Here is a 12452-nt window from a genome sequence, read left to right as displayed (position 1 = left end):
CACCTCCTCCACAGGCTACCGGGGCCCCCTCCCCTGAGGCGTGGCCCCACCCAGGCCTCCAAGGTAGCCAGTTAGCTATTAAACCACTCAACTCCCGCTGGTTCAATGATCAACCCAGAAAGGCGCGTTCGGCAACAGCCGAACCTGCAGCCGGTTACTAATTGCTGCCCTCCTGAGATGCCTTTGAACCTCCCTTGCCCTTGGAGCTCCCACCTGCTTGGCCCCTCCCTCTGAGACATTGCGCCACCGCCACCATCCTGCCCATCCCCATCCGTCCACTGGACCGGAGCAAAGGCAGGCAGCCAGAGACAACCAAAATCCAAAATGCAAAATGGTTTGGGGAGCACCCGAAATCAGAGCCCAGCCCCGGCGCGGTGGCTCCCGCCTGGAATCCCAGCACTTTGGGAGGCTGAAGCGGCCTGACTGCTTGTGCCCAGGAGTTCAAGACCAGCCGGGACAACATGGCGAAACCCTGTCTCTAAAAAAAAATACAAGAAGTAGCAAAGCATGGTGGCGCGTGCTTGTGGTCCCAGCTACTTGAGGGGCTGAGGTAGGAGGATCGTTTTAGCCTGGGAGGTCAAGGCTGCAGTGAGCTGAGGGCGCGTCACTATACTCTAGCCTGAGTGATAGAGACCTTGTCTCAAAAAAAAAAAAAAAATTCAGAGCCTGGAACCTGTGTTCCGGTCCCCACTTGTGTGGGACCCTGCACCCCGGCTCTCAGGCAGGTGGCGCCCCTGGCTGGGCCTGCGACCCCGGGGCTGCCCTGCACAGTGCTGGCTGAGGAACACAGTGGGAAAGAGGGCGGGGAAGCCAGTGAGAGGCCCGTGGACCCCAGCTGACCCCTCTGCAACGCAGCCTAGGCCAGTGACCCTAAGAGGAGACAGTGCTGACATGCCAGGCAGGCTGTGAGACTCCAAATCCCAGCCAGCTCCCAGGCCTGCAGAGCTCAGGGCTGCTCACGTCTCCATTCCCCGTGACTCCACACACAGCTGTCTCCTGGGCTCCCTGACCACCAGAGGTGGCTGAGGGCCCCTCAGGGGGCCTGGGTGCAGGGGCCACCTGGGAGAGTGTGAAGCTGGGGTCTGGCAGGCCTGAGTCATTTAGGGAGGCCCCCTGGATAGTTATCTCACCCTGAAATGGCCAGACCCCACAGCAGGCAGTGAGCACAGCCCTCACCGGAGGGGTGGCCCAGCCCCCAGCCTCTGAGATCTGCCCACTCTCAAGTGAGTAAACCCCGCCAGCCCCTCCCCTTCCCTCCCTGCCCACTCCCTAGGGCCCTGAGCTGTCCCTGCACAGGCAGTGGCTCTGACCAGGCCTAGCACCCTTGGCGTCTCTGCTGCTGGGCCTCACCGGGAGGTCCTCACCCACCCTGCCCAAGGTGGGTGGGTGTCAGCTCTGCATGCAGGTGGCCTTGGACAAGGCTGCACATACCCCACCTGCCCTAGCCTGAACCACAGCCCCCCGAGAGCTCGGCCCCTCAATCCGTGTGACTGCAACCAGGGTCCCATGGCTGCTAGGAAGGCATCTGAGCCCCCATCAGCAGAAGGACTCTGCGCCCCACCCCGCAGAGATCCAAGCCGGCCAGGGAGTGCCTGTCCCCAACCCACGTTCGCCCAGTGACTTGCAGGAAACGCACACGTCTGGTGTCTGCACGCAGTTGGCTGGGCTCAGCTGACTGGACAACCAGGGAGCTTCCCCTTTGCAGAGGCCAGGCCAGCTTGGGGCTTCCAAGGGGGTGGGGCAGCCCTTGGGTCACCCGTGGGTCAGCCAGGACCCTGTGCACCCCCCGGCCCCACCCCTGCCTGAAGGCCCTCTGCCCATTCCCACCTAACAGCCATTCTGTGCAGCTGAGACTGGAGGTTTCCTTTTTTCTTTTTTTTTTTTTGAGACGAAGTCTCGCTCTGTCGCCCAGACTGGAGTGCATGGAGTGCAGTGGCGTGATCTCCGCTCACTGCAAGCTCTGCCTCCCGGATTCAAGCGATTCTCCCGCCTCAGCCTCCCCAGTAGCTGGGACTACAGGTACGTGCCAACACGCCCGGCTAATTTTTTGTTGTTGTTGTTGTTGTATTTTTAGTAGAGACTGGGTTCACCATGTTAGCCAGGATGGTCTGGATCTCCTGACCTCGTGATTCGTCCGCCTCGGCCTCCCAAAGTGCTGGGATTACAGGCATGAGCTACCGTGCCTGGCCAAGACTGGAGGTTTTCAAACTTTTCAAACCTCTTCCTTATTTTTAGAGCTGCTGCAAAATTTACTCAAACAAGAACTACAGCAGAGAGGCTCCTACATACAACACAGGGATCGGGGAGCCGCTGGAGGCACGGGCAGGGGGCTGTGCCCACTTGTCACCCCCACCCGCAGGAGACCAGCAGGACAGCAGGAAGGGCCACGGCTCCGGGAAGTGATGGTGCAAACCCGCAGCTCCCACACCCTCTCCAGCCCCAGCCCCACTGCAGGGGAAACCCCAGGGGTTGCGCAAGTCAGGGTGCCTGCACTGGGGGGAGGCAGGGCGTCCTACAGCTCGAATGTGAGCTCCAGGGAACTCAAAAGATACAGGCTGGCACCCGGACCCTGTGCAAGCCTCTTCCCAGCGCACACCCCACTCCAGACGCGCCCCCCGCCCCCGCAAACACCACCACTTGCAGTCTGGGGAACTCGCCACCCTGCCTTCCCAACTCCCTGCCATGGGCCCTCCCAGGGCTCCCCCTACACCAGGTGCCCCCGTCCCTGCCCCTCGGGCCTGGCAGCCGGGGAGAGGCTTGTGCACCCCGGCCGGCGGGCAGCACTACCTGGCAGGCAGGCGCACTCATGGGTGACGTCACCAGTGGGACGGCAGGTGCCCCCGTTCTGACAGGGCGAGGGGCTGCAGGGCACGTAGGGCCGCTCGCAGTTGGGCCCGGTGTGGGTGGCGCGGCAGACGCAGCGGTAGGAGCCGACCTCGTTGTGGCAGGTGCCCCCATGGCGGCAGAGCCCCGGGTTCTGGCCGCACTCGTTGACATCCTGCCGGCAGGTGGGGCCGTGGAAGCTGGGTGGGCAGTGGCAGATGTAGGAGGCCTCGAAGGGCAGGCACTGGCCACCGTTGGCACAGGGGTTGGAGGCGCAGGGGTCAGCCTGCTGGCACGATTTCCCTGGGGACAAGGGGACAAGAGGGTTGTGCTGGCCTCACTGCTCCCCGAGGCCAGGTCTTCCCTCCCTTCAGGCCCCCTGGAGGTGCCAGCCTAGGTGCTATCACATTTGATCCTCAGGACCTGCCGTGAGATCGGTCACCTTTGGTAGATGAAGGACCACAGGTCCCAAGAGGCCTGAGCCCAGGCCGTCTCCTCCCAGAGCTGACACCTCCAGACACCCTTCACCCTAACAGGTGAGGGTCAGTGCATAGCAGGAGGAAGGGGGCAGGGGCGGGCTGGACACAGAAACTCCCCTTGTCTCGCAGAAGCAGGGACAGCAAGGGTTGGGCCACAGCAAGCAGCTGAAAACGAGGTGACTCCGGGGCTAGGAGTGGGGTGGGGACCCTGGAGCAGGGGCTCCCAATTACTTCCGGGTCACAGACCTGGGCCTGGATCCCACCAAGTACCTCAAGTTGCATGGGCAGCTGGTGACGGGCCTGGATCTGCCCACCCCTCGGGCTGTGGGTCCTCCCTCACCTGACCAGCCGGGCGGGCAGCGGCACTTGTACTCCGTGAGCGTGAGCAGGTCGCAGGTGCCCCCGTTGCGGCAGGGGTTGGTGAGGCAAGCATTGTCCAGGGGCGTCAGGCAGAGGGGCCCAGAGAAGCCCAGGGGACAGCTGCAGGCGTAGTCTGCCACGCCTCCGCGGTCCACCACGTGGCATGTCCCGGCGTTCTTGCAGGGGGTGCTGAGGCACGGGTTGGGGTCCTGGCATCGCGGGCCCACGAAGGCCCCGCCACAGCTGTTGGCAGATGTGCCAGGGCAGTTAGTTTCCACCTGCTTCCCCAGCACCCCCGCCACTCAGCACCGGGCACCTGTCATGGGCACAGCTGCCTCCCCCCACACCCCAGGCACGGGCGCGATGGCTGCTTAGCAGGGCTCCCTTAGGGCTGACGAAATGCTCTGGAACTAGACAGATGCCACGATTGCACAACTTTGGGAATGTACTGAATGCCACTGAGTGAGGCTGAGGCAGGAAAATCGCTTGAATCCGGGAGGCAGAGGTTGTAGCGAGCTGAAATCACGCCACTGCACTCCAGCCTGGGCGACAGAGCAAGACTCGAAAGAAAGAAAGAGAAAGAAAAATGACTGCTAACTGGGGGAACAAGCTAGAGACTAGGATGTTCCAGCAGGACCCAGCTTGGACTCCACAGCCCAAGCAGGGGTCTGGGTCTACACCCGCGGAGAGCCATGGAGAGGAGCCATGCACATCAGCTCCGTAGGGCCTCCAGGTCTGCAGGCCTATCTGCTTTTCTTTCCAGCTTTGCTACAGCGAATAGGCATTGCTTGGGCAGTAATGAAGGTCGTGGTTTTTCCACCCTTCAGGTGTCAACATGATGGCAGCTGTGGAAAGCGTGGATCACCTTCCCGTGCCCCTTTCTACGTGGAAGCCTCTTTTTTTTTTTTTGAAACAGAGTCTCACTCTATTGCCCAGGCTGGAGTGCAATGGTGTGATCTCGGCTCACTGCAACCTCTGCCTCCCGGGTTCAAGCGATTCTCCTGCCTCAGCCTCCTGAATAGCTGGGACTACAGGCACCCAACACCACGCCCAGCTAATTTTTGTATTTTTAGTAGAGATGGGGTTTCTCCATGTTGGTCAGGATGGTCTTGATCTCTTGACCTTATGATCCGCCCACCTCGGCCTCCCAAAGTGCTCGGATTACAGGCGTGAGCCACTGCGCCCGGCCAAGAAGCCTTTCTGATGGGACACAACGCTGAGACCGCACTGGGGATGGGACATCTCACTCCGAGACCGCACTGGGGATGCAGGCCGGCCCATTCCCTGCCCATGCTCAGCCCGTAGACACGTTTCTCTTTCCTCATCGAGTCTTCATAACACACATCCAGGCACATCGGCCGGGAGCAGAAGCACCCACATTACAGCCAGGGAAACCAAGGTGCCAGGAGGACGCCCCTCTGCCAGGTCTCTGCAACCCCATCAGGGTGGGCGAAAGGCCGCCCCTCACCGTGGACACACAGTCCAGGCTGAGACAGAACAAGGGGAGCCAGGGGAGCGGTCCTGCATCTCCGCCCAGGCTTGGTCTCACCTGTTCCCTGCGGTGACGGGCGCAGAGCCTGTCCCCCCAGCCACCTGCTGTGGTCATAAATCTCTGGCCCCAGTCACCTCCTGGCCTTATGCTTCGGGGGAAGGTCTGGGACCCACCAGGCGCCGCTCTTCCCAGTAGTGAAGCCTCTGAAGCAGAACATGCCACCAGCCCCCAGCAGCCCCAGCGGCCTGGGAAGGCAGCGGCCCCATGGCTCAGGCCCTGGGTGGATGTGGCCTCCTCTAGATGGGATGTACAGGGGGACCGTCCTGCCTTCCAGAGCCTACCTGGGTGGGAGGCTGCGGCGGCCACCTGCCCCAGGACCGGCCCTGAAGCTGCCAGCTTCGCCTGGGACCCCCACCGGCCCCCCAAGTCCTCGCTTCCTCTCCCGCTTATTCCCACCCCAGTGTCTCCAATCAAACCTGTGTTATGTGTGACAGTGGCCTGGGGGGGCCTTACCCTGAGGGGCTTGTGGAGGCTGGGGGCGCGGTTCCTGTGCGTTTCTCAGCAGCCAGCCACGCCCCTGTCCCAAAGGCCCGGGAGGCATCTGTCTTCCCTGAAGGCTTTTACCCGTGGCCACGGCTTGGGTAGAGAAAACGCAAAAGGGCCGCTCTGGCCAACCATCTGTTGCCAGAAGCCAAAAGTCCCAAACCAACTGGCTTAAAGAAAACACATGTTACCCCCTCCAAAGGGGCTCTGGGGAGTTCACTCGGCCCTTGCTACGGCTCCCACCAGCCCAGTGAGTGACGGGCACAGCCCTGGAATGAAGCTCCCCCTCCCCCATCCTGTGTGGCCGGTCACTCCGGGGCTGCAGCAACAGACCTGCCTCTCCAGGCACCTGTGGGGAGGGCAGGCGTGGTTCCCACTGCACTCAGATCCAGTTACAGGCTGGCTGGTCCCCGAGGCAGAGCTGCCGCTGGGAACCCGTGGAGTCCACAGGCTGGGCTGGGCTGTGGCCTCAGGAGGGGCCCTCCCTCCACATAAATGCTCCATTGTCAGGCAGGAGTTGGCCACAGCTCCCGCTTGGAGAAAAGGCCCTTTTTTCTTTCCCAGCCACTGACGAAGTCGGCAGGGGGTGGGTGCAGGACACAGGGCGCTGGGCCATCAAAGCAGGGACCGGAGCTTCCTCAGCCTGGCCCATGCAAGCCGGTCCCCTGCCTCCCAGGCCCTCAAGGCTCCAAGGAGCGGGAAAAGCTCACCTGCTGGGCAAGACGGGGAAGAGGGGGCAGGGGAGGCCCACCCCACAGCTTTAGGGGACTCCACATGGGCTGCCCAGGGGGGACCCCAGGGGGACACAGTGAAGGTCCAAGCCCCTAGAGCAGTCTCCCGCCAAGTGCCCTGAGGTCACCGGACACAGGCTGTCCCCAAATGGACCACGACGCTCTGCCCGGACACCAGGCCCCACTCCCCACCCAACGTGGAGGACTGTGGGAGAATCTGCCCAACCGGACGCATCCCAGTTAACGAGGCTGTATCACGCCGGGCCAGCAAGAGGAAAACACGCCCCATAAATCAGGCGTCGGTGCTCGGACAAAGGGCAGCTGGGAGCAGGTGTCGGACGTGGTGGCAGCTGCTCCCAGCGGGTGGGGCAGGAGCCCCAGCCGGAGGCCTGAGGAGGCTCCCGTGGGGGAATGCAGGCTGAGAGGGCCCATTGTCCGCCCCCACTCCCAGCCTGGGCACTGGACACCACAGGGAAGGCCCCCGCCCCGGCCCCACAGGCACCGCCTGGAGGTGCTGCAGGATGCGCTAGGGGCGGGGAACTGGCCGAGCTTGGAGAACGTTCTGAGCCAGGTGTGGGGGGCAGCTTTGGGCACAGTCTCCCGCTGCTGCTGTGGGCAGCCTCCAGCCTGTGCCCCCCGCCGGTCTGCACCTCTCTCCCACCTGGCCACAGAGCTGGAGCACCTACAGACACCCAACACCTGCCCTCCGCACAGCATCCAGACGTCCCTGAGAAGGCGGGAAGGACCTCAGGCCTGCAGCTTGGCCATGGCCAGGACCACCAGCCTGTGACCAAACCCCTCACGGCCCTGGCACTGGCCACACCCCCAGTACCCAGGCCACTCTGTCTTCAACGCTGTCCCGGCGGGTGGGCGGGTGTGAACTGTGAGTCAGGTGCCAGGGCTTGGCCGAGTAAGGTGGCACCCAACAGCCGCCTCGCCCACGGAGATCCTCAGTGCTTCCATGAGTGACCCGCACCCCATCCTCCACTGTCCCCATATCTCCTCCTGTCGGGGCGGTGGGGAGACCTCTCTGGGGCTAAAAAGTAGGGCTTGAGATAGGCAACGCCAGTCTCCCCTGACTGGATGAGACAGCTGCCCTGTCCACCAAGCCACCCAGCTCTCAGGCTCCCATGGCGGAGACCCAGCCCACGCCAGGTGTACCCCCATGGACTCCTCTTCTGTGCGTCCCTCTTAGGGTCACCTGGTACCTGCCTGTCCCATCCCCCACACTCAGTGGCCTGGCAGTACAGGGCTAACCTGTCCTGTCTGGGCCCCCACAGGTAAGCAGCAGGCGGGGGCTACAGGAGGGCTGCGGGGGGAGGGTGCCAAATGGCTCCGGCACCTGCTGCGCCACCATCACCACCTCCACCGCCACTGCCTCTGCTTTGTTCCCGCCTCAGTATTTCCACTGTGCCGCTCCCACCCTCCCTGCCAGGCCCGCTCCATAGAAATGCGACTCCAGAAAGCAGCGGGAGGCAGATGCTGCCTCGACCTTTCACCCAGGACTAATTCTAAATTGTGCTGTTTTCCTTTCTAAGCTAAGCAGCCATCTGCCACCCCCAGGGGACAGATGACAGTTCCCTCCGCCCCAAAATGAGAAGGAGGGGCAGGAGGAACCCAGTGGGGGCAGGACTCACTCAGTTCCTCCCCTCAAGGAGTTTATGGTCATGCAGGACCAGGGATGGGGGTACAGGCCCAGGTCGAACAGAAGGGTGGGGGCACGGGGTCAGCTGAACCCAAGCCAACTGGGGAGTGGGTGATGTGGCCCTCGCTGCACCAGCAACAGGAACCAGAGACCCTGGGCAGCAGCGGTGGGGGGGGGTGCTTCCCACGGCTCCACCAGGTGACAGCACCTCCCAAGGCAGGGATGGACAGACAGTGGGGGGATGGGCAGGGTCAGCAGGGGGTGGGTGGGCAGGGACGGTGGGGGGATGAGCAGGGAGGTGGAGGATGGGCGGGGCGGTGGGGGATGGGTGGGGCGGTGGGGGGGACAGGCAGGGACAGTGGGCGGACAGGCAGGGACAGTGCAAGGATGGGCAGGGACAGTAGGGGGATGGGCAGGGACAGTGAGGGGATGGGCAGGGACAGTGATGGGGACGGGCAAGGACACAGAGGGGGACAGGCAGGGACACGGAGGGGGACAGGCAGGGACAGTGTGGGGGTGGGCAGGGATAGTGGGGGGACAGGCAGGGACAGCGGGGGGATGGGCAGGGACAGTGCGGGGGGGCAGGGAATGTGCAGGGACAGTGGGGGATGGGCAGGTACAGTGCGGGGGTGCGGGGAATGTGCAAGGACTTTGTAGGGGTTGGGGAATGGGCAGGGACAGTGTGGCGTATGGGCAGGGACAGCGTGGGGGATGGGCAGGGACAGTGCGGGGGTGTGGGGAATGTACAGGGACCATGCGGGAATGGGCAGGGACAGTGCGGGGGCCACTCCAGTGCACAGGAGCTGCAGTTCCTAGAGCAGAAGTAATGGCCCTGCACACCTGGCTCCCTGGGAAGGGAAAGGGAGGAGCCACCTGGCTGAAATCAGCGTCTTAACACACCCCACCTCTTCCCCAGCAGTCATAGGTCCAGCCCCACCTGCCCTCCTTGGGCCTTGCTGCCAATCCTGGCCCATCGTCCCGCCACAGAAGCCCAAGGGTTCCCTGGCAGCAGTGTGGTCCCTCACAGGCCATAAAGGGGGGTCTTCTCCTCCCCAGACACCCCCAACAGCTGCTGCTCCCAGGGAGCCCGTGGCCACGTCCTGCAGGACCCAAACGCTAGGCAGCCGGCCTGGGGGTGCCCCTGCCCCGGGAACCCCTTCCTCACCAGCAGGACCTGCCCCCAGCCTCAAGGGGTTTTCTGCCCAGAGGGGAGTCTAGGGCTCCCACTGTGCCTGCTCCTGCCATGGCAGGGGCACCCCTACACCCTCCCCAGACTCAGATCCTGCCATGCTCTGCTAAGACCCAGCAAAGCTGGCCACCTTCTGCCCACACCACTGACATCTTCATCCACACCAGGTGACCTGGACCACACAGACAGGCCCACCCATCAGCCTGCCCAAGCAAATGGGGCCATATGTGGACTGGCCAGGGGGGACACTGTGACCCCCTACTGGAGATGGGGAGACAAGGCCAGACCCAGGGGGGTGACTGCTTCCAGAGGCAGGCTTCCATGAGGCCAAGAAGCTCACTCCAGCCCAGACCAAGGCTTCTGGGGCAGGGGGAGTCCTGAGACCTCAGCCCCTCCCTCGGATGTAGGCCAGTCCAAGTTTCCCAAATCCCAGTGGGGACCACCCACCTTCCAGGAGGCACTGGCTGCTAAGAAATGAGCTGGGATGGCCGGGCGCGGTGGCTCAAGCCTGTAATCCCAGCACTTTGGGAGGCCGAGGCGGGTGGATCATGAGGTCAGGAGATCGAGACCATCCTGGCTAACACGGTGAAACCCCGTCTCTACTAAAAAATACAAAAAACTAGCTGGGCGAGGTGGCGGGCGCCTGTAGTCCCAGTTACTTGGGAGGCTGAGGCAGGAGAATGGCGTAAACCCGGGAGGCGGAGCTTGCAGTGAAATGAGATCCGGCCACTGCACTCCAGCCTGGGTGACAGAGCCAGACTCCGTCTCAAAAAAAAAAAAAAAAAAAAAGAAATGAGCTGGGCAGGGGGCTGGGGGCCCCACCTGGGGTCCTCTCCCACTGGAATGGCCAAGCAGCCCAGCCCTGGGGGACGCAGGAGCCTTGGGAAGGTGCTGGAACCTTGTTGCTCACAGGCCCTTCCCTGGCCTCCCCAAATCCCCCCAGAACAAAGAGTTACAGCAACGAAAGCCCCAGGTTCCTCAAACCTGCCAGGACCATGTCCCAAGCCCTTTTCAAACAGCTGGCTGGAGCCTCTGCAGTGGCCGGGAGTCTTTGAAAGGTGCCCTGCAGCCACCGGGTCTTTCTTCCCTCTCTGCTCCCAGCTTCCTTCCCCACCTTGGACAGGAGAGAGGGATGCAGGCACGGAGGGGGCCTTGGACAGGAGAGAGGGATGCAGGCACGGAGGGGGCCAAGGGGACCCACAGTAGCCCAGCACCGCCAGGCCTGCTCACCACTGGGGCACAAAACCACCCGTTTGGGGGCGGCAATGTGGGATGGCTGCCTCCAGCCACCACCTGTGGTCCCACCTGAGCTGTGGTCTTCCTCAGTCCCTGCAGCCGTTGGGCTGGAGCTGCTGAAAGCTGCGCAGGGGCCCTGCCCTGGCTCCCAGGGCCCCAGGAAGGAGGAAAGGGGCAGTGGGGACTTCAGGGAGGTGGGGGTCCAGAAGAAGGGCTAGCCCCAAACAGCCACCACTCCTGAGACAACAGGCAGCAGGGGGCTGAGTTGGGTGGGGCGGGGGTCGTGGCCGGCCCGCCACAGCACAGGGACCCAGCCAGAGTCTGAGCCGGGGCCGGGCTTTCCGGCCCAAACAGCTGTTGCCGGCACCCCCGGCTCTTTTGTCTGCAAATCTTTTCCCCCAGTTGCATCCTCGGATAGTGTAAAATGTGCTGAAGGAGGAAGTGCAGGAAGACCAGGTTTCCTCCTCTGGCTCCAGGGAAACCCTCTGTGTGGGAGGCGGGATGGGGACAGAACCTGTCCTCCCAGGAAGTCACCTTTCCCGCAGCCGGGAAAACAATGCCCCACAGAGGCGCCCTCACCCGACGTGGGAACGGCTGCCCACATCTGACGGACAGAAGGCCCATGGAGACGGCAGAGCTGGGATGGCCGCTCTGGGGGGCATGTGGACAGCCCCTCCCCCAAATGCCAAGGCACAGCCCAACAGGCTCCGGGACACCAGGAGCCAGGTGTCACCAAAGTGCCCCGCAGGCTGTTTGGAGTATGAAAAACGCCTGCTGGAGCCCCACCTGTTGCTCCACCGTGGGGATTTCCCACACGGGCCCCCCAAAAGCAGGCATGTGCATCCTGCCCTGGGCCTCCCCGATGCCGGTCACCCCAACGGCCCCTAGGGACTCATGTGGAAAAGCCTCTTGGGCTGGAGAGGCTGAGATGGTCACGACACGCCGGGCCTCTGCTCCTAAGAAGACCCAGTCCAGCTCTGCACCCCACGATGGCTCAGGGGCAGGGAGGGCAACGGACAAGCCCACAGCAGCGCTGCTGGAAGGCTCAACCCACACTCCACGAATGAAGTCGGGCACCACAGGCTGCGCTCCGGGCCAGCGCCTGACAGGCTTCTGGCGACTTCCCACCACTGCTCCGAACAGATCCTGTCGCTGGGGGCGGCGGGAAGGGGCTGCCCGGAGGGCCTCCTGTTCTCCTCTGGAGTGAGCCCCACAGCCAGCGGAGCAGTCACCCGGAGGTGCTGGCTCCATGTCCAGCATCCTTGTTAAGAATGCTGCAGCAGGCCGGGCACGGTGGCTCACGCCTGTAATCCCAGCACTTTGGGAGGCCAAGACGGGCGAATCACGAGGTCAGGAGATCGAGACCATCCTGGCTAACACGGTGAAACCCCGTCTCTACTAAAAGATACAAAAAATTAGCCGGGCGTGGTGGCGGGTGCCTGTAGTCCCAGCTACTCGGGAGGCTGAGGCAGGAGAATGGCGTAAACCCGGGAGGCGGAGCTTGCAGTGAGCCGAGATCCGGCCACTGCACTCCAGCCCGGCGACAGAGCGAGACTCTGGTCTCAAAAAAAAAAAAAAAAAAAAAAGTGCTGCAGGGAAGGGCGGGACCCCTAGACATTACCAGCCCAGGGATGAAGACACTGAGCCCACGGCCCTCCTGGCCTGACCTACACTCGGCTTTCCAAGCTCTGTCTCATGGGACCCCACAACTGCTCTGGGGGCGTGTAATGGGCCCATTTCACCGGTGAGAAAATGGGGCAGGTATTCCCAGCACACCACCCCAGTCTGAAGGCAGCTCAGAACCGCTCCTGCTGATGGGGACCAGAGCGGGGCCGGGCAGGGCAGCTTCCCAGGGTGGCGCAGGAGCGGCAGATGCTCCCTGGGAAAGAGGAGGAAGGTGCGTGTCCCCTGCACCCCCAGCCCCACCCAGACGGCCTGGATGTTCTGCCTGACC

At 63.1% G+C, this 12452-nt stretch overlaps 1 protein-coding gene across 1 annotated transcript in view; it reads right to left on the bottom strand.

Moving 5' to 3' along the window:
* The window catches only part of NOTCH1 (notch receptor 1), a 51142-nt gene that overhangs the window by 24037 nt on the left and 14653 nt on the right, over window positions 1-12452 (bottom strand). The window contains exons 3-4 of the mRNA XM_033238524.1: window positions 3643-3905; window positions 2788-3126 (exon numbers count right to left, since the gene is read on the bottom strand). Coding sequence (XP_033094415.1) covers window positions 2788-3126; window positions 3643-3905 — 602 coding nt within the window. The remainder of the gene's footprint in view (window positions 1-2787; window positions 3127-3642; window positions 3906-12452) is intronic.

The sequence above is a fragment of the Trachypithecus francoisi genome, unplaced genomic scaffold, assembly GCF_009764315.1.
Source record: "Trachypithecus francoisi isolate TF-2019V2 unplaced genomic scaffold, Tfra_2.0 Lachesis_group16, whole genome shotgun sequence".
Classification (NCBI taxonomy): Eukaryota; Metazoa; Chordata; class Mammalia; order Primates; family Cercopithecidae; genus Trachypithecus; species Trachypithecus francoisi.
Note: the sequence above shows the minus strand (reverse complement) of the source record. Positions and strands in the feature narration are given on the sequence as shown.